We start from the raw sequence: 21,694 nt of genomic DNA, 5'->3' as shown, positions 1-21,694 counted from the left end.
AAGAGCGTGGAGATGGATGACTCCGTGTGATCAATGTGTGTCAGATCGGATCGGTTGGTAACCGCCATCGTCTTGATGTGTTTCAGGGAATTCCAGGTCCTGTGGGAAACAAGGGTCCCAAAGGAAGACAGGTAAACGATCCCTCCTTCATAAGCTGTCATCAGGGGGTATTATGCAAATGAGAGATGCATATTTAAAACAGATGAAGTTACTTGTGGATGAAGAAAAGTCAGGAAAATGAACAAAAAATCAGTTCTTGTCATCTGCTGTCCAGCTGTAAAGCCGACAGCACTGTCCTGGTGGAAGATGTTATGCAACGTATAAAAGTCTACATTAGGATGGAAACATTGCTTTTTTTCCTTAAAGGGGTCGTGAAGGTCATTCTGAGTTATGTGCATGTGGTAGATGTTCTGCAGCATAAAAAGAAATATATACAAGTTATTGTACAAAAGTGATGAATCAGGACACTTTACAATTATCTGCACTGGTCGACATTACAATTACGATTAGCATCAAGAACACATTTTTTTCTTGTGAAGTTCAAGTAAATATTGTATGACATATATTTATTTTCAGCAATTTTATGTACATTTTATTTACTAACATTAAATAATATAATGATAATAATCATCATGATCATTATAATAGTAATCACAATTCTAATAATGCATTTATTAAAAATTAAGTCATCTCTTTCTACCATTAAATCACATAATAATAATAATAATAATAATAATAATAATAATAATAAATTAAATAATAATAATAACAATAATTTTTTATTTAATTTAACATCTAAATTCTTAAAATATCATGTTATTTTCTATTATTAAATAATAATTATAATAAATTATTTTATAATTAATTAGTTCATTGTTTGCAATGATTGCATTTTTAAATATTTAATTATAAGGTTCAGCGATTTTATGTACATTTTATTTTCTACCATTAAATCGTATACTAGTACTGCTAAAACTAACCTATTAAATAATTAATTATTCTTAAGAACTCTAGTAAATATTTCATATTTAGGTTTAGCAATTCTATGTATACTTTTTCCTATAACTGCATCATAAAAAAAATATAACATATTTTTTAAATATAAATATAAATTATAATAAAAATAACAAATTAATAATACTAATATTAGTAGTAAAATATAAAAATAAAATAATAATAATAATCTTGTAGATTGATTTTCATTAAGAAATCACCTTGGTTGTCCACGATTTAATGTCTAAAGCTTTTAACCAGGGGTGTCAAACATTTAATAAACTGATTCTCAGAGATTCTTCATGAAGTCAGTGTCCACTTCTTGAAACTCTGGAGAGCAGCTCATTTTGGTCTAATTTTGGGAAGTGTTCCTCCTGAGAAAGCCCTCAAATGTAGGAGGAGCCTGCTAAGATCCCAACACAGATGGTGTGCCAGCTGGGCTCCTGCCCGCCGTGCCGTCTGCAGCAGAATGATTAATCACAGGCATCTCCAGCGCGGATGAAAGCTCGCTGGAAGACGTTCAAAGGCCCCTGGGCTCTCCGAGACACGAGCAAACATACAGACGCTCTCCTGAACTGCAGAACCGCTGCCATTTACAGTAACACACTGATCAGGAAACAGTTAAACAGCTTCATGATGAGGAGGTGTTCAGATGTGTGATCTGACCTCATGGAAAGCGCCGTGTCTGATGTGTTTGCAGGGTGTTGTTGGTGATGTGGGTGAGCGAGGGCCGCCCGGACCCGATGGGAACGAGGTACGAGTCTCTCTAACATAGATTTAAGTTTAAGTTCATTTCACTCAGAGATCGGATCAAATAGGACTAGATTCATATTTCCATTTAGGGAAAGCCAAAGAGCACCATACATGGTTTTTGATCAACGTTGTCTTTTGATGTGCATTAAACTGTTAAGACGACAACTTCTAGAGTTTCTGCTAATAACAACAAGCATCAGATAAAAATAAAGAGTCATGTAGGTCCCTAATTTTTTTCATTTCGATGCTTTTTTAAATCCCATTAAAACAGGATATTTTTGCAGGAATGTTACTGTATCAACACCGCTGACAGCTGTAGAGATCTTTGATGTCTTCAGCTCCAGATCAGTGTGTTAGAAACCTAGAGAGCCTCGTGAACTGTGTGTATTGTGAGATTTGGGATGTGTTTCAGGGGCCTGTTGGAGGAACCGGCAGCGGTGGATTCCCAGGCCTGAGAGTGAGTCCTCACACACACACACACACACACACACACACACACACACACGCACGCTTACAGCAGGGATTGAGGGCTGCTTTGGTTTCTGTTCACCTGTTCTCTCCTCCATTCTTCAGACAAAAACATTCTCTACTCAACATTTTTTCTCAAAACCTGCCGTCTTTCAATAGCACACACACATATACTGTGTACTTTAATACAGGGTTAATTCATTTAACTAAAAGTTGATTAATATAACATTTCCATTGCTTTAATTTCATTACTTGATTACGTTTATTGTATTTTAGCTGGTTTCCAAAGCCAGTGTTTCTCATTTGCCTTTAGTTGAACTTGAAGTACTAAAATAACTCAAACTAAACTAATATCTGTCTGTCTATAAAACCAAAATAACACAAAAATGTATCTCATTTATATAATAATAATTATATGAATAATTCCATTATATGATAATAATTAAAAAAATAATACTGTCATGTGACTTATGATATAATGGAAAGATTGTGATATTTAATGCACCTTTAGTAAGTTTCCAAAAGACAGTCTGAAATTTCTCATTTTCATTTAGTTTAACTTGATGTGCTAATATAAAATAAAATAGAAAAATGAGCACAGTTGTAATTTAAAGACTATAATAGTATCTGAGTGATGCTGAAATAGCACTGGCGGTAAGTAGACTTTCTCAGGTTGTGTAAATCCTCATGGGGCTCAGAGAGTAATTTATTATCCACACTAATTTGTGTGAAATATGTTATTTTGATTCACAATTACAGTGTATGCGTTTTTCTTTATTAACCCCTAGAGAATGGAAGTGAAATGTGACACATGCCGCATATATGGGGTACATTGTAACATCTGAGGGGCATGTTAATGTCTTCTGCTAGTTAGTTTTAGAATTTTTGAAAATTTGAAATTTGAATTTTGGCGTGCTTTTTTCTCTGTATAGTGTTGATGGGACAGCTAGTGAATGCATGTGAGGAAACATGTACAGTATGTTACTGTAAACCCTCTCGTTAGTGCGTGTCCTGCGCTCGTCTGATGTGATGTGCTCGCTGAACTTCATGCTGATGCTGAGTGACTGTGATCCTGGCTGCTCTCCGTCTCTTTCATCTCTCCTGCACAAGCAGAGTTTGGCCAAAAGCAGCCGTTTCTTCGCAGATCTCTGCTCCTGAACTGTTGAGGATTATTAATATCCTCTCGGCAGGACTCAACTCTGTACAGTAGCAGAACAAGCTGCTGAAAACCAGAGAAAAACCCAAGAACTGAGTCTGAGTCGGATTCTTTTGCAACGAAAAACAACTAAAGTTATGCAACGTATTATTACTTAGCAGAAGAATAGATTGTCCTGATTATTAATGTTAATAAATGGGACTGCTTATTTGCAAGTGATTTTACTTCGTGCACCGAATCAAATCTTTTTAAGATCTTTTAAGTTTTTATTATATGTATTTATTTATTTCTTGCATGGCTTTGGGTATGAGAAAAGCACATTATTTTATACATACATATATATATATATATATATATATATATATATATATATATATATATATATATATATATATATATATATATATATATATATATATATATATATATATCACGATTAATGAATCCTTCCAAATTAATCTGATTCATTTCTATTATTTATTGACTTTTTTACCCATATGAAATCTGTCAAATTCCAGATAATGAGATTTTTTTTAACAAATATTTTTTTTTTAAATAAAATTATACTTTATATACAAATATAAAAATATTTCAATATTTTTTTAAGCTTTCTAGTCATCAAATAAGATATTTAGAAATGTTAATGTATTATTAGTGATACAATGAAACCATTTTTAAGTTTTAAAATAATTGTGTGAATACATTTTCATAACAATTAAGCACATTTAAGTTAAAAATGTAAGTTAAAATTTGAACAATTTTAGTAATTGCCAGGTATTTATTCATGGATTACAAAAAAATTTTTAATACTTTTATTCGTCAGTAAAACTCAAATTAAACTTTAAACAAGTGCCAGTAATATTATACATTTATTATATAACAAAATATTTATATTTCAAATAAATGCTGTTCTTTTGAATCCTGAAAAATCAAATGTATCACAGTTTCCACTGAAATATTACGCAGCACAACTGTGTTCAACATTTATAATAATCAGAAATGTTTCTCGAGCAGTAAATCATCATATTATTCTGATTTCTGAAGATCATGTGACGCTGAAGACTGGAGGAATGATGCTGAAAATACAGCGGAGCATCACAGAAATACATTACACTTTAACACAGATTCACACTATATTAGTGTTTTTACTGTATTTTTATCAGAGTGTTCCGACCTCAAACTTTCAGCTTATGTTTACATGCTAAGTCTAAAGATCCCAGAATCAGCTTGTGCTGAACCATTATCTCTGAATCTGAAGCATTAACCCCTTCTCACTAACTCCAGAAGCTGTGCTTTGTTTTGCGTCTCATGCGTCACATGATTCCCGGTTGGGAATTCTGTACATGGGATGGTTTTGGTGTTTTCTATGAGCATTAGAATATCGAATGAGTCGTATTTCACCTGCTTCTCTATCTTCTGTCGGTTTTATTACTGTACGTGCAGCAGAGAAAAGAGCTTTTTTATGGACTGTGTGGGATTTGTTTGTGATCTGTGGGGCTTTCACAATCCTCTGCCAGCTCCAGATGAGCAGCTTTCCTTCCAAACATGTTTCTACGAGCTAAATAAACAAAGAGAAGTCGCATTACCATGATTCTGCAAATGTACTATATATATATATATATATTTTCCTCAGTTGTAAAGTAGAATATATAAATATTTGGATAATTAGACTTCCATCACTGCACTATTCACTGAACACTGGGTCTCTGTCTCTTCTCTCAGGGGGATCCGGGGCCTGAGGGACCCCGTGGCTTTCCTGGCATTGTGGGACCTCAGGTAACGTCCTGTCACGATGCTCCTCAGTGTTCTGTAACCTGATTGGCTGGACACTGAAGATCTTGTTCTCTCATTGGCAGGGCCTGACCGGAGGGGTGGGGCCTCCTGGAATGAAAGGTGATAAGGTGATTTAAATATTTCTATTATTGCAGCGAACATGTGAACTCATAAGGTTAATGTGTTGGAGATATGGACTAACATGTCTGTACAGATGATCCATTTAGGAAGTGCTCGGCATACACTCGCGCTTAGTTTTATTAGAAATATAAGATTTGTTCTTTTCTGAAACTTTCAAGGAACTGCAAATTATTCTGTTTATGTTTCTCATGATCTTATGAAATAAAATAAGGTTTTGTAGATAAACATGAATCTGGTTTATGAATGTGAGCAGAGCTGGAATCATGGTTATTATAGTTTACTACAACCGAAACAATGAAGAACAAAACCAGATTTTGTTTTTGCGTGAATTAGAAGTAATATTAGTTTAAATAAAATTAAATATTATATATAAAATATATAAAAATATAAATATTTTAGCTAGTTTCCAAACATTTCTCTTAACTTGGTAAACTAAAATAGTGTATTAAATACTACAATAGTGTACAAAAATAATAAAAAATATATAAAAAATAACAATAACTTAAAAAAAAGATCAAAACACAACAACAAAATTATAGAAGCTTTAAAATGTAAATTAAAATTAAAATGGAAAATACAAAAATAAAAACTAATTATATATATATATATATATATATATATATATATATATATATATATATAATGGTATAAAGGTAAAAACACACACATACTCATAAAATAATAATATTATAATATAATAGTACAATAATAGTACTGTATTAATATATTTAGCAATATAATCAATTACACACACACGCATATGTATATATATGATAAAAAATAACCTCACATTTATTTTATTTCAGCTAGTTGCCTACAAAATTTCTCAATTTTTAACTAGATGTACCAAAGTAACTAAAATTTAAACTGAAATAAAAAATTGAAAAATAAATAAGTATTAATAATAATAATTTCAAAAACTTTAACTAAAATGTAAGTACAAAAATAAAAACGAATTCAAAATACAAAAAAAAAAAAAACAGTAAAAGTCTGTCAGTGATACTAAACTTACACTGGCTGGAATCTAGACTATATGAAAATATGAGAGAGTTTTTATTTGTGTCGGATGTTTTCATCGCTACATAATTCCCAGACTCTCATTTGTGTTATTCATCACTGCAGTATTATTCTAACATGTGCAAGCTCATGACTGCTGCTGTATATGGACAGTATGAATGCATACATCAGATCAGTTCAGGCATGTTGTGTTCTGTAGTCTATAATCCTGATGCTGTATGATTTAGGGTGAACCTGGATTGAGGGGTGAGCCGGGAGAAACTGGTTATCAGGGTGACAAGGTGAGCGTCAGACTGTTTTCTAACATGAAAAAGCTTTATATGGTCATAAAATAGTATCAGTCTGTCTGTTGAGGGTCTTGGAGACATGTGTACACTGAATGGAAATCTGCTCCAGGAAACTCTAAGATGCACAAAGATGTTTACATCTTTAAGATTTACACATATGAATTGCCATATTTAATGTCGATCCATTTGCATTTCAAAGTTTTAGCACATACTAATAAACTTTATTACATGCATGTTTGTCAGTCATACATACAATAAAAGAAACAGGTCAGATTTCTGCTCTCAAAAAAAACATGGCATAGTTTATTTTTAACGATTTGCGTCTATTTAAATAATCATATTTATTATTATTTTAGATATTATATATTTTTATATTTGGCATAGTTTATTCTTATTTTATATATTTACGTATTTTATGCTAAAATCAAAATAACTTACTTTTAGATTATTTTCGAATATTTTAAATCATTTTTAAAATTCAATTAATCAAACTGCTTCGAATCAGCATAGCTCTGTTGACTGTGAAAACAAAGTTTATTCAGATAAAAAGTATGAAGACGGTTAAAATAGCTGTGAAACAAACAATATTCATTTTGTTAAAATGTATGAGACTGAACATTTTGATTTATTAATGATAAATATTTAAAACTGGTTAATGTGTGTTTAAAACACATTCAGTTTATTAGCACTAAATCATAAATCAGACCTGTTTAACTTATGTATGACTGACAAATATAAATCATGTTAAGTTTATTAGTTTGTAGAGGTCGATCGATGTATCGGTTTTGCCGATTAATCGGCACCGATAGTTGATTGCTGGAACATTCTGTTATCGGCAAAAATCCATGGCAATAGTTTTCCGGGTTAACATTTTTTTAACAGAAATAAAAAAAACAGAATCCAGGAAAATTAAAGCAGAAATAACAGAATTCAGGAAAAAATAAAACGGATTTCATAGGGCCCTATTTATTAATGTGGTAATTTCAACATTTAATATTACTATTACTATTAATTATTATTATTATTAGTACTTTTATTATTATTACTACTACTTTTATGGTTTAGTACTGTTTTATTTTTTAAATAAAGGACTATTTTGGTTTTTGTTCAGTATCCATTAAAAAAAATTATCGGTTAATTAATCGGTATCGGCCAGTATGGTCCAACCTAGCTATCGGTATCGGCAAAATCCACTATCGGTCGACCTCTATTAGCCTGTTTATGTCAAAACTGTAATCCAAATGCATGGAAATGCTATTTGCAATTAAAATGCATAAATCTTGAACATTTTTTGAGTGTGAAACTCAAGTAATCGTGAACTTCTGGTTAAGATTTGCTGGTGTAAACGTGTGGGAATCCTGTCTGTGTAAATGGATTTGGTGTCTCATGCAGACAGTGAGGAGACTTTTGTGTATTGTTTGTTTTAGGGAACGGCTGGTAATCCAGGCCCGACGGGACCACGTGGAAAACCAGGACCTCTCGTAAGACCCCTGCGTTCAATTCAAACCAATGTGGGATTGTCAGAATACCAGCAGATCTGGTTGGAAGTCAGAGAGACTGAACTATGGTCACCTTTTATGTATTTTTATGATGTTTATATTTGATATTCTCTCTCTGAAAGGGAAAAACGGGAGAACGGGGACCACAGGGGCCTCCAGGGCCACCAGGACCTGAGGTGAGAACCAGGGCTCTGGAAAACAGTCCATTGAACAGTAGAGCAGATCTTCACATAAACTGATCTGAACATCACTCTATATCTCAAGTGATGTGTCTCAGTAAGATGAGATGTAAATGATCCGCACATATAACACAGTGATTGAGAGCTGAAGAAATGAAGGCTCCTCGGAAGATGTGAGATGCTCTGGAGGCTTGTGAAGATCAGTCCTCCGCTGAGGAACAGTGAAAGTAAAGCTTCTGGAAACAAACACTCCTCAAAAGATCCTGAGGATCAGATTTGAGACTCTAATGCCTGATTGATGGAGAATCAAGTAAAGCTGAGCTACTTCAGTCCAGTAAGAGTCAATCTGGAGATATTATTGACCTTAACTTGATCACAATCACTCAAGATTTGACTACAGTTACACTAAAAGAGCTTTGACTGGATAAAATCTCTAAAGCATTAGTCAGACGACAGAAGCCATGGAGTAGATTGTGTGCGAGAGGTTTAACAGCAAAGTTTTGATCATGTTGGTCATTTAGAGGACCTTGTGTAACAAATATTACACAGTGAAACATCATACAATTAGGACATTGTAAGTAATTTTTATAAACAAGCCTAAGAAAAAACATTTCTGGTGTGCATCTCGAGACAAACACTGCAAGCAGATGAAATCACCTTATTCAGCATTTCTGCACTTATTTTGAAGAACATTTCTATATTTATTTGGATTGTTTAAGTTTGGTTAAAGATTTCAAGATTGTACACTCTTCTGTGCTTGTGGCTGTCAGATGCATTCAGTCAAAGCCTTATTAAATACAACAAAGCATTAATCACATTCGAGCTGTTTATAGTCTATTTGTGTTAGCTTTTGTTGTTGTTAATCTCGAACATGACTTTGGCTCCTTGCAGCCTTATCAGAGTAAACTCAGAAGTGTGTGAGTGAAACTCATCCTGGCAAGAGATGAACATCTCATATGCTGGTTTGACAACAGCTGGGTTTCTGGGAAGTTTCCCTCTAGTGGCACTTCTGTGTTATTTCATGCTCATAGTGTTCCTTATTATTAAATATATCCTATTAATATAAAAACAAAAACAAAATATTATTTAATATATTTATTGACTATCTTGCCACGTATCATATTTCAGAAATAATGATAATGGATTGTGAAATACATTCATGTTGATTCTAATAGTAAAACATTACACCTACTGCATAATATTAATAGTATATGTTCATTTATTTATTTAAATAATAATAAATCTCATAATCGTTAAATAATCAATATAATATAATACAAGAATTATTATTTATATTTTAAAATTATGTATTATTAGTAGTGGTATACATTTTATCATTTTATATATTTATTTAAAATCTTCCTGCATTTTGTCGTATTATGACATAAAATGAATTGTGAAACAACCTTCATGGACTTCATCAGACCCACAGAATATATATATATATATATATATATATATATATATATATATATATATATATATATATATATAGTATGTATTTATTTATTAGAATTATTGTTAAATAATATTTTAATAACAACATTATGTTATTAAACCTTAGTTGAACCTTTCTGTTGAATAACACAATAATTCTCATAAGTATAGAAAATACTAGTTACACATGTGAACCCTGCCCTGCCTGAACCTAATTTACAGCAAGTGGGTGTGGTCTGATGACAGGTGGGCGGAGCTGTAATGGCAGAGGCGGGGCAGCCGTTAATCACTGTACAAGGTGAATGTAAGGTGAAGCTCATACTATATTCTTTATGTATGTCTGTCCATGTTTTGTAGGGTTTCCCAGGAGACATTGGTGCACCAGGACCTAACGGCCCAATGGGACCAAAGGTGCATATGTTCTTTGATTAAAATCTGAAATGTTTGTTGTTCCGATATCTAAAGCAGCTTTCTTAGATGCCTATAAAGCATTACATTTTTTCCAAAAGGTGGCCTTCTGAGATTAACTTATTAAGAGTAGACGGCGAGGCCCCTCACTAGAGATGTTTTGTTACTCTTAGCCAGTATGTAAGTTTTTATATAAAGACAACTGCTTTTCCCAGTGTTCCTCACTGAACAGAGTGTGTGTGTGTGTGTGTGTGTGTGTGTGTGTATTTAGGGTCTTCAAGGTGCCCGAGGCCCCCAGGGACCACCAGGGCCAAAAGGAACAGAGGTAAAGTGTTCATCTCCAATCTCAAATAGAGACAGATCTATCTATCTATCTATCTATCTATCTATCTATCTATCTATCTATCTATCTATCTATCTATCTATCTATCTATCTGTCTATCTGTCTATCTGTCTGTCTGTCTGTCTCTCTCTGTCAGTCTGTCTGTCTGTCTGTCTCTCTGTCTCTCTGTCTGTCTCTCTCTCTGATAGAATTTGTCTGTCTGTCAAAATCTATCTATCTATCTGTCTGTCTCTCTGTCTGTCTGTCTGTCTCTCTGTCTCTCTGTCTGTCTGTCTGTCTGTCTGTCTGTCTCTCTGTCTCTCTGTCTCTCTGTCTGTCTCTCTCTCTGATAGAATTTGTCTGTCTGTCAAAATCTATCTATCTATCTGTCTGTCTCTCTGTCTGTCTGTCTGTCTCTCTGTCTGTCTGTCTGTCTGTCTCTCTGTCTGTCTGTCTGTCTCTCTGTCTGTCTGTCTGTCTGTCTCTCTGTCTGTCTGTCTGTCTGTCTGTCTGTCTGTCTCTCTCTCTATCTGTCTGTCTGTCTCTCTATCTATCTGTCTGTCTCTCTATCTATCTATCTGTCTGTCTCTCTATCTATCTATCTATCTGTCTGTCTGTCTGTCTGTCTGTCTGTCTGTCTCTCTGTCTGCCTCTCTGTCTGTCTGTCTGTCTGTCTCTCTCTCTGTCTGTCTGTCTGTCTGTCTGTCTGTCTGTTTCTCTATCTGTCTCTCTATCTGTCTGTGTGTCTCTCTGTCAGTCTGTCTGTCTCTCTATCTGTCTGTCTGTCTGTCTGTCAGTCTGTCTGTCTGTCTGTCTGCCTCTCTCTGTCTGTCTGTCTGCCTCTCTCTCTGATATAATTTGTCTGTCTGTCAAAATCTATCTATCTGTCTCTCTGTCTCTCTGTCTGTCTCTCTGTCTCTCTATCTGTCTGTCTGTCTCTCTGTCGCGATGTCAGAGTGTGTAGAGTGGTATAAAGTGAATTAAACCACCTCTACCGTAGAATAGAGCTGCAGTAAGAGTCAGTTCAGTGATGTTCTTCTGCTTTTCTTTCATCGCCTTGTTTCTCCCGAGCTTGTGGTATGATGTGTACGGTGAAGGAATGTTTTCTTGTCTACGGGCAATGTTCTGTGGGATCTGATTGCTGAATATTTACCAGAACGCTGCCATGTGTGTTTCTCCAGGGAGACGAAGGCCCCCCAGGTCCCCCTGGAAAGCCTGGTCCCACTGTAAGTGTTTTTCTTTTTCAAGATTCACCTTGATTAAACTCAGTTTAACACTGAGGAGATGTGATGTGGTACTTTGTTGCACTGAATGTATACATGCAAATGCATTTACAGTCACACCTATAAATGTGTGTTTGTTCATCTATTACAGGGCCGAATAGGTCGGAAAGGTTTCATCGGAGAACCAGGACCCGAAGGCCTGAAGGTAAGAGTCTCCTCACCAGTAGCGATGATCCCATCTGTCCATCATCCTATATACAACAAAACCCAATGGCAATTTTATATCTAGTATTTCCCAATGTTTCTGTGTGATTGTTCACAACATTCTCTGATTGGCCAATATATCAGCCTTCCGGCAAAATGTGAGATTTCTCACAGATGATAAATTCATTTTAGGGGTTGGTTTACAGTCAGAGATTCATGATGATGCAAGTGTTTTGTTTTTTTGGTGATCTGAATTTGATATTCATGTTTGTCTTTTTTTTCCAGGGAGAAATTGGTGACCAAGGGAATCCTGGGAAACACGCCCCCCCTGTAAGTACAAATATCTATCTATCTATCTATCTATCTATCTATCTATCTATCTATCTATCTATCTATCTATCTATCTATCTATCTATCTATTATTTTTTTGTAAACAAATTTGTTATACTGACCAAACTCTTAGTTACGTTGTTTTTTATTGAATTACTGGCAGTTTTCTGTTTCACGCTTTTGAGGTTTCCCTGAGCAAACGTGTTTGTTTTTTCATTGTGTGTTTGTTTATAATCTTGTAAAATCAGAGAAGTGTTGTGAGGATCTAATGCTGTGTGAGAAAACAGTGCTTTAAAAAGAACTTTTAATACATTTCATGAGAACTTCCTCCCTCGTGTGAACTTCTCCAGAGGGATTTAGGACACACACAGCGATTGCTCTTCGAAAAACATCCCGTGGTTTCCCTCCATCTTCCGATGGGAGGACAAGACTGCGTTCATGTCTGTGTTAGGAGGATTTGCTTTAGACACAACACAGAAAACATGTGCTGTATTTGCATTCTGGTTTGTGTTCATCTATATTGAATAAGCTCACATATGTGATGCATTAGAGATCAGCCGCAGAAAATCTGCGCAGGGGCCCAGACAGCCCCACTTCAAGAACAGCAATCTGAAGAACACAAGGTCTTTAATGAACGCCATGACATCACTTTCCAAATGAGCAGGACGAGATCAGACAGAGGGGAAAATGGTTTAAATCTGCAGATTAGTTGCTGAAGTTCTCAACCTCTAAAATACATTTACACCAACTCTGAGAAAAAACTTGCAGATTAAATGTTCAAGGCCGTTACTGGTTCTTCAGATCACTGGGGTTTCTCGTTTATCACATATTTTAGTAATTACAAATTAGTTATCGTTCGATAGCTTAAACACTCGAAATTCATCCAGTGAAAGTCGGACATTATGTAAATAGTACAGTACTTAAAATCTTTCAGAGGGATCCTCCCTCTTTGCTGCAATATTTTCTAATCAAATCACTTGCAAATTTTGACAGAACTAATTCAGAAAGGTCTGAAGCCTCATGGTTCCATATTTGGTAGTTATTTTGTAATATAATTATATTGTGACAGATGTTTATACATTTGTTGCAGGCAAATGCATTTAAAAATTCAGTGAAATTTGGCTATTTTTGGTGTAGCACCTATATAAAATCTCACAGGAACTTAAATTTTTGTAATATCAACTTCAAATTTGGAACATAACTTAGTTAAGATATATGGCTTTAATTTTAGATTAAATTTTACATTTAAGATTTAACAACTTTAACATTTGTACACTTTCTATTTTGTGACATAATTGTTGCGTATTTTTAAGTGTGATACTGTCACGATCATTAGCTGGAGTGCTTATGAACTTCAGTAGAGGGCACTCCACTCAGGACCATTCCACCCATCAACCACCAGATGTCACCATATCATCACTTGGACACTAGCACCTCTCAACTGTTGCACCACACCCGAACTACATCTCCCATGAGTCACTGCATCACAATCACCTTGCCACACTTGCACCTCATTCATCAGCCAATTTCCTTGCCACACCTGCACCTCATTTACACACACATATAAGCACCACAATAACTCTCACTCACTGCGAAGTCTTGTTTAGCCTGGCTGACATTTCCTAGCGTTTTTCCCCTGTGTTTGTTATTCCCATGTTTGACCTTTGGCCTGTGTATTCGACTCTGATTTCTCTGCTGCCTGCCCCGATCTCAGCTTGTTTCTGGTTTCGATTCTGGTTATCCCTGACACACCTGATGCAATTCCTGATTTCTGCCTGTCTGACCATTCTCTAAATAAATACTGCATTTGGATCCGAACGCCTCTGACTGTCTTCATAACAGATACAGGCTTCATTTCTCGTAGCTTCATCTTCATCCATTAGACGGCACCAAACATGGTTTTCAGTTGATGTTAGGAGTGATATCACACTAAAATCATTCAGCAGGCATTTTCTTGGAGGACTCACAGTAAGAGATTTATTTAGGTTATAATTGAAAAGTATCTGCTGGATGATGTAAATGCTTTAATGTGGATTTTGACATATCTGGAGTGTTTTTAGCTGCACAATGAGGTTTCAATGACACATTTTGATGTAGTGACTGTTACAGTAGATCTATGTTCTGCTTGCTGTCGCTCGGCTCTTTCAGGAAAATATGGAAAGCCTCGTCAATCCCAGCGTGCACTTGGTGTCTTTCCTGAAAAACATCTGTGATGACTGGCATGCTTTCAGAAAGCATGTTTTTAATGTTTTTATTTCTAAGTTCTCCAGAATTCCCTCATAGTTTCTTATAAAATCTGTCCCATTTGATTTATATATATATATTTCTATTTTTTTTAAGTCTAGCTAACTGTCAAAAACTAATTAGTGCTTTCATTCAAGATATGTAATTCATAAAATTGATCAAAAGTGCCAGTGAAGACATTTTTAATGTTACAAAAATATATATATATATTTCAAATAAATGCTGTTCTTTTGAACTTTCTGTTCATGATAAAATATATAAAAATAAATAAAAATTGATAATAATAATAATAAGTTATTAGAATGTGATGCTGAAGACTGCAAATTCATCTTTGCATCAAATAAATATATTATATTCTACAATACCGTATATTCAAATAGAAAACTATTCTTATTTTAAATTGTAATAATATTTTACAATTTCTACTGTATTTTAATCAAATAAATGCAGACTTGGTGAGCAGAAGAGACATCAAAAACTTCAATAAAATATACAGACCTCAAAGTTTTTAACTATATTACTAATTCATCTTGAGCAATTTATTAACACTTACTGTAAAGTCATTATTTTGCCTTTAAACCGTACAATAATTTGCTTTGTGTTGGGCATTGAAAATGGAGATCGAGCTGCATGAAACATTAACATGGAAAGTTTGTTGGAGCTTCAGTCAGATGAGCCAAAGATTTCTGATGTAATGATAGTTCTGTGACAAATGAACTGTCAGAGGAACGTCAAACCTCTCGGAAAGTTCCCCAGGGCTGATGGTGCATGCTGGGAATCATCCCAAAAACCCACTTGTACTGTACCAACTTTCATGGAAACCATGGAAAGTGCTGTACAGGAGTGTGACGTTTCACTTCTGTGAAGATTAATGAGTGCTGGGAGTGTGACGCACATTCAGTTCATAGTGTTTAGTGGAAACAGAGCTTTATTTAATCTGTGCTGTCATAATACATAGATTTATTAACAACAAGATGGACGTGAACACCTTAGCATATTAGTAAATGTCCCGCTGTGTAATCATTACAGATCATTATAGTCAGTGTGTGAAGAAGCAGGACGGTCTTAAAGAGACAGTTCACCTGGAAATGAGAATTCAGTCATCTTTTACTCACCCACATGCATCTTACAAAAAAATACTATAAAAGTATCCTAACATTCATCCATCAGACTCAGATTTTTCAAGTCCTCTGAAGTCATATGATGTAAATCTCAATTGCACTTGTATTTAATTATAAAATGACATCTTTAGACGTGTCATTACTCGTTTGATCTCATTGGTTCACAATGCATTTTTAAAAAACATGAATTTATAGCTATGAGAGGTCTCTAAGGCTCAATATGGTTACTACGTAAAGCTTTCTTATGGATTAGATTATAGTGCATATGAACTATTGTTATTATACTTTTATTGTGCTTTCTTGTCATTTTGTAGCTCGACCTTAAAAACAGGATTATATTATATTATATTATATTAATCAGCCTGGATATTCTTGAAATATTCACACACACACACACATTCATGTACTCTTGTAAAGCAATTCTTCTGTTCCTATCTGGACTGAGATCTGACATGAGGAATGCAGGAGTGTGTGTGTGTGTGTGTGTGTGTGTGTGCGTGCGTGCGTGCGTGTGTGTGTGTGTGTGTTAACCAGCTCTTGTTCTCTGTGTTGTTCAGGGTCCGGCTGGATTGATTGGAATAACCGGAGTGATTGGACAGCCTGGAGAAAAGGTAAAAACCAAGAGTCTGTATGTTAAACCACACATACATCAGGATCCATATTTATTGTGTGCTGTTTGATTTGTGATAGAAAAATCTCTCCTATAGTTTCGACCTGAGAACGTGATTGTGTTTGTTTTATTGTGTGTGTTCAGGGCGATCGAGGTCCTCCTGGTCCTTTGGGTCCTCCAGGAGAGAAAGGGTCAACAGTAAGAGCTTCTCTCACAGTAACAAACATATATTAAAATACACTGCACTGCAAAAAAGATCTTCTTCCTCAGTATTTTTGTCTTGCTTTCCAGTAAAAATATTCTTATATCACGATACATTTATGAAAGAAGCAAAGTGACATCAGATTTGAAGTCCTATTTATGGGGGAAAAAATAAGTGTGGAACTGTGTTTATGCTCAAAAAAAATAAAAATATCTGCCAATGGAGTAAAAAAAAAACAACTAACTTTTCACTAGTTAGTTAGTGGTCACTGGTTTACTGTGTTAAAAGTGCACCTCTTTGTCTGTTTAAGGGGTATCCGGGTCTTCCAGGAGTTCCTGGGGATTTCGGCCCACAAGGTCCACCAGTAAGTTTTTTTCCCATGATCCTCTGCGGTTTTTAGATGCAACTTTTGGAGTGAAAGATTGACTTTGAGGAACTTTACACTTGAAAGTTGAAATTAGACTTTGTCTCTTTCTGTCCGTCTCTTTTTCTCAAGGGTCCACAAGGACAGAGAGGAGGAGCAGGCCTTCCTGGGCCCAAAGGGAGAAGGGTAAGACTAGTAGTGAAATAAATTCATGCTTTTTTTGTGTAAAAAATGAAAAAAAAAAAATGCAAAAAAATTCTTGATGATCCTAAAAATGCTTTAGTGTAATGTAATGCATCAGCTCTCTCTGTGATCAGCAATCACTGTTCACATGTTTTTAGTGTTTTGCTGACCATGTGATCATGTTTATAGTAAACCACAGGGACCTCTAGTGGTCAAACGGAATATGACACATGTATAAATAATCAACACTTATTAGTTACACACTTAATTGAGTGGCTAATTAATCTGAATCCATTTAAAAATCTAAATTTTTATAATTAATTTTATTATAGTTTGTGTACTAATATACTCTGCATCTCTGCATTGTAATTGAAGCAATTTTGTTAATTGTTGTGTTTTTGTCATGTCTGTAAAAGTTTAATTTTTTGATTTTTGAAGTTGTAATTGAAACAAAGATCATTGGAGTACATTTAAAAAATGTTTTTGTTTTTTTTGGTGTGTGTGTATTCAGTTTTTGTTAAGTTTTAGTATTTGATAATTTAGTTATTTTCATACTTAAACTAAATTAAAATTAGTATTATTTAAAATATTTTAAAATATTCAGTTATAATATTCAATATATGAACATAATATTCAATATTCATTATACAAATTGAATCAGTTTAATATGTGCAATGATTTCGCGATTATTTTGACTTTTCTTTTTACCTTCTAGTCTTCGTTAGGAAATAATATTTATGTTTATATTCATTTTTATATTTTTATTTATATTTTTCATATTATGATTTACTTTTTTTCTGATTGAAAACGGGAGAAAATTTTTTGTTTTGAACATTTAAAATGCCTAATGTATGTAACAAAGAGGGTAACTGTCTCTAAAGTACAGTAGCAAGAACAGCCAGTTTAATTAATAACAGGTCACTCTGAGGGTAAATGTTTAAGGTAAACTCAAATACTTGCAGGAACCTTGACTAACATCATAAATGGAAAGAGAAAGAGCATGTTTGACGTAAGTCATAATGACCGAGGATGAAGTCAGTCAGAGGCCACAGAAGCTGATGAAAAGTGGTTTAAGGTTCACGCCAAACTCTGCAATTAAGAGAATGTTCCCCTCCGTTCTGTTTATATAAAACAGTGCAGATCTCATTTTAATGATGATGAGAATGTACGACGGTGAAATACATGACAGATAGATCCTTAGAGTCTCCATTCATGAACCCAAATTCAACAGACCAGACTCTTTGGCTCTGTGTTTCCGCTCCAAACCCTAGGAAGCACTTGCATAGACAGCTTTTAACACTTTATAAGCAAGTTCCAAATGCAGCAGCTGTTCGATAAATTATAGAGCCTTATTTTGGCCAAATTCTAAGGCAGCATCGCATGGCCATCTGAGAATCCACTGCAACGAGCTCAGTCCAATATTGTGGACAAAATGAGAGACATTTTGTAATATTTATCCCTTTAATTAATCAGTACCTAAAAGTATAGATTGAATTCAATTGTTTTTAATGATATTTAATATTAGTGTTCTTCAACTTATTTCAGTTAGTTGCCAATGCAGCATTTTTCTAAATGTTTTAAGTTAAAAGCTACTGTAAGTTTTGATGTTATAAGTTTAATAATACATTTACTGTAATATATTTTATAATTTATGTTTATAAATAATATTTTATATATTTTAGTAATATATTTATAAGTTTACGTTGTGATTATGTTTTTACAGTTTTTTTCAATCGCTAACAAGCGCTTAACCATACTTCAGATACTTTTTCTAAACTCTTAACACAGACTCACACCTACAAAACACAATTGGCCAAATGGATAATTTTCTTCTCAAAAACACATTTTGTTAAATATATACTAAATCTTCATTTCAAAATAGAACACATCTTTCTCTGCACACACCAACTTTACCAAAACACTGGAAATCTGACTCAAAATTAAATTATTCTGTCAAAGAATAACACTTGTTTTCACCTCAAAAGGTACATGCAGTCAATCAAAGTACACCAGGTTTCAAAATACTGGCTATTGTTGACATTACAAAAACTGCATAGACTTTTCAGTCTCAGTTTTACAGGTATTTGCATGCAAAACATGCAATTCACTGTTTTACACTAAATTTCTTGGTTAGAAACTGTATGTCCAAATGTACAGTAATGTTCACATTCAAAAGCATTCCAGTAAAAAGCTATTTTTTTCCTTTACTGTTCACTGCAGGAGGTACAGTAGAAACAAGGTATGATCCTGCTTCTCTCACTGCTCCTGCTCCTCTCACACAGTGTTTGTCTTTTTCTGTTTCTGGTTCCAAAAATATCACTCTTCAAAGTCCTCCTTTTATGTATTGTATAAGTGTCAATGTAATAGAAAAAAATAATCCCCGCCATTGAGTCTAAGCCAGATTGGAATCAGTTGTGGTTGGCCCAATTTACACAACATAAATCAGCTAAGATAAATTGTTTTTGAACTGATATCATTGCAGAAGCAGAGGTTTTTATACTGTATCTAAGGTTGGGAACATTGTTTTTGCTATTGTGGGATGTTGTGTGTTAACATTTGTAAATACTACAAAAACGATCCATTATTTTGTTGGGAGGTATAGCTTGTCTGTTCAGAAAATGTAAGCATTGTGGAAATGTGTTCAATGACTCCATATTGTGTGAAAACATCATGAAATGTGTAAATGGTATGGCCACAATAGACAGATGCTGTGCTAATTGTGTTTAGAGTTTTGAAAATGTGACAAGTGATTGGACAAATGCTTGTTAGCGACTGAAAAAAACTGTAATATAATAAATGTAATGTTTTCTAATATATTTTTTATTTTGTTTTATAATTCATATTTTATTTTGTCAACTCATTTTACTTTGTAAATTAATGGAAATTATTTGTAATAGTTTTAGTTAACAATAACAACCCTAACTTGTACATATCACATGTTATTACCATTCTAACACAGAACTATTACAATTCATAGTGTGTTGCATCTCTTGTGAGCTTTAGTGATCTACAAAGTGCGTTCCAATGTGGTCACTAATGAGGTTACATCTCGACCTAACCCTTTGTGTAACAGATCCTCTTTGTTTTGGTTTAGTTTGGCTTGTCCTTGATTCTCGGTGAGTTTGGTCTGGCATGTGGCCAATAATGATTGATCTTAGAGCTAACAAGCGTTTTATACGAGTCATTTTGCGATCGTTCGTTATTTTTTTACGTGCATTTCCCAAAAATGCATTCAACACGGTCACACATAGCTGTGCTTTAAGTGCTACTCATGAGTCGCTGTCCATTTGTCAAGTGCTGAAATGTTGCCTTATAGAATGACTCTTAATTGTAGTAAACGATCGTTTATTGACGTTAACCTAATGCTGCGTTCCAGACAGACAACTTGGATATAATAACTGTAATACATTACAATATTATATTATATTATAGTGTATGCTATTATAGTTTGCATAATAATATATAATATACTTTATATATTTATATATTATGTTAGGTAAAAAATGTTAGCCTGAATGCACTGTAAGTCAAAAATTTATTTAAATGTACTTATTTATATACAGTATAGAGAGAGAGAGAGAGAGAGAGAGAGAGAGAGAAATGTTATTTCCGGGTCCAATATTTCCTACATTACTTATACTAATTCTTTTTTTTTTTTAGTTTTTTTTAGTATTTCAATTTTTTCTGCCCTTTTTATAATTATTTAATTTATAAATAAATAAAACTAAAATAAAGAAAATGAGTCATAAAGTGGACAATAAAGCACAATCAAATCCTTATAATCACATTGCGCTTGTCTCAAGGTGTAATCTGCTGATTATCCTGCAGGTGAACGCATAAATCTGACTTCTTGCGATGCACTTAGGGCTTAACGATTACTCCAGAGCACTCGTAGATCTAAGAGAATTTTTAAGTGCTACTTAAGTTACGATGCTTTTGGGAAACAGACCGTAATATTAAGATCAGTCGTACGATCATTTTTACGAACTTTGTAGGCTTACGAACCTTTTGGGAAACTCAGCCCTGGACTGTTTTATGAGAATAAACTTGATGTAATAACTATAATAGATTTTGAGCTATTTGGCTTTTCGTAACATGTTGTTTCAGACTAGTGATAAGAAAACACCCAAAATACACTTTCAGCATTTGTAGATTTCAGTTCCAATACATATCTTTTAAAAGTTTTTTCTCCACTTCCGCAGCACTTACAAACACCAAACTTAGCAGTTTTACTCCTCTCTATATTCTGAAGGTTTTTACCAAGGGGTTTGTTCATATATCATTCAAATGGGTTTTTACAACAGTTTATTCCTAAACACATGTTGAAAACGTATTTTTTCTGTCTGTTGACAGTATTTTATGATTTATGAAGTGATAAAAAGAGATATCCAAAATCCCCTCTACAAAATCTTTTAACTCTAATATGTCAACAAAATCAAAAAAGAATTTTGAATCTGGCTTTATCCATTGTTCAGATTTATCTTCTGGAAATGTATGAAAGTTAGTGCATATTCAATTAAATCGTGCATCATTTGTACAATTAAAAATAACAGTTTAGAAAAGTTCTTATACACAATTTGTTCATCCAATTCTTAATGTAATAAATCAACTGGTAAGTATGGTGTTAACTTTTAGTTAAGTTTTACCCTGTTTACCTGTTGTGTTTTTGTCTTTTAGGGCCCGAGGGGACCTGACGGCCCTCCTGGAGAGCCGGGCCCTGAGGGCATAAAGGTACCAGCGTCCCTTCAGACCCAAAACATATACAAACATAGACAATTAT

General features: G+C 34.0%; 1 protein-coding gene across 1 annotated transcript in view; it reads left to right on the top strand.

Annotated features, from left to right (window-relative positions):
• LOC113079799 (collagen alpha-1(XXIV) chain-like) overlaps nucleotides 1-21,694 on the top strand; it is a gene marked incomplete at its 3' end in the record, with an annotated part of 73,362 nt that overhangs the window by 37,111 nt on the left and 14,557 nt on the right. Inside the window, exons 12-29 of the mRNA XM_026252022.1 lie at nucleotides 87-131; nucleotides 1,694-1,747; nucleotides 2,159-2,203; nucleotides 5,093-5,146; nucleotides 5,227-5,271; nucleotides 6,529-6,582; nucleotides 8,016-8,069; nucleotides 8,210-8,263; nucleotides 10,061-10,114; nucleotides 10,383-10,436; nucleotides 11,615-11,659; nucleotides 11,808-11,861; nucleotides 12,146-12,190; nucleotides 16,113-16,166; nucleotides 16,310-16,363; nucleotides 16,678-16,731; nucleotides 16,864-16,917; nucleotides 21,592-21,645. Coding sequence (XP_026107807.1) covers nucleotides 87-131; nucleotides 1,694-1,747; nucleotides 2,159-2,203; nucleotides 5,093-5,146; nucleotides 5,227-5,271; nucleotides 6,529-6,582; nucleotides 8,016-8,069; nucleotides 8,210-8,263; nucleotides 10,061-10,114; nucleotides 10,383-10,436; nucleotides 11,615-11,659; nucleotides 11,808-11,861; nucleotides 12,146-12,190; nucleotides 16,113-16,166; nucleotides 16,310-16,363; nucleotides 16,678-16,731; nucleotides 16,864-16,917; nucleotides 21,592-21,645 — 927 coding nt within the window. The remainder of the gene's footprint in view (nucleotides 1-86; nucleotides 132-1,693; nucleotides 1,748-2,158; nucleotides 2,204-5,092; nucleotides 5,147-5,226; nucleotides 5,272-6,528; nucleotides 6,583-8,015; nucleotides 8,070-8,209; nucleotides 8,264-10,060; nucleotides 10,115-10,382; nucleotides 10,437-11,614; nucleotides 11,660-11,807; nucleotides 11,862-12,145; nucleotides 12,191-16,112; nucleotides 16,167-16,309; nucleotides 16,364-16,677; nucleotides 16,732-16,863; nucleotides 16,918-21,591; nucleotides 21,646-21,694) is intronic.

The sequence above is a fragment of the Carassius auratus genome, unplaced genomic scaffold (assembly GCF_003368295.1).
Source record: "Carassius auratus strain Wakin unplaced genomic scaffold, ASM336829v1 scaf_tig00029244, whole genome shotgun sequence".
Classification (NCBI taxonomy): Eukaryota; Metazoa; Chordata; class Actinopteri; order Cypriniformes; family Cyprinidae; genus Carassius; species Carassius auratus.
The sequence above is the reverse complement of the archived record's forward strand: the minus strand, read 5'-3'. Positions and strand labels throughout refer to the sequence as shown.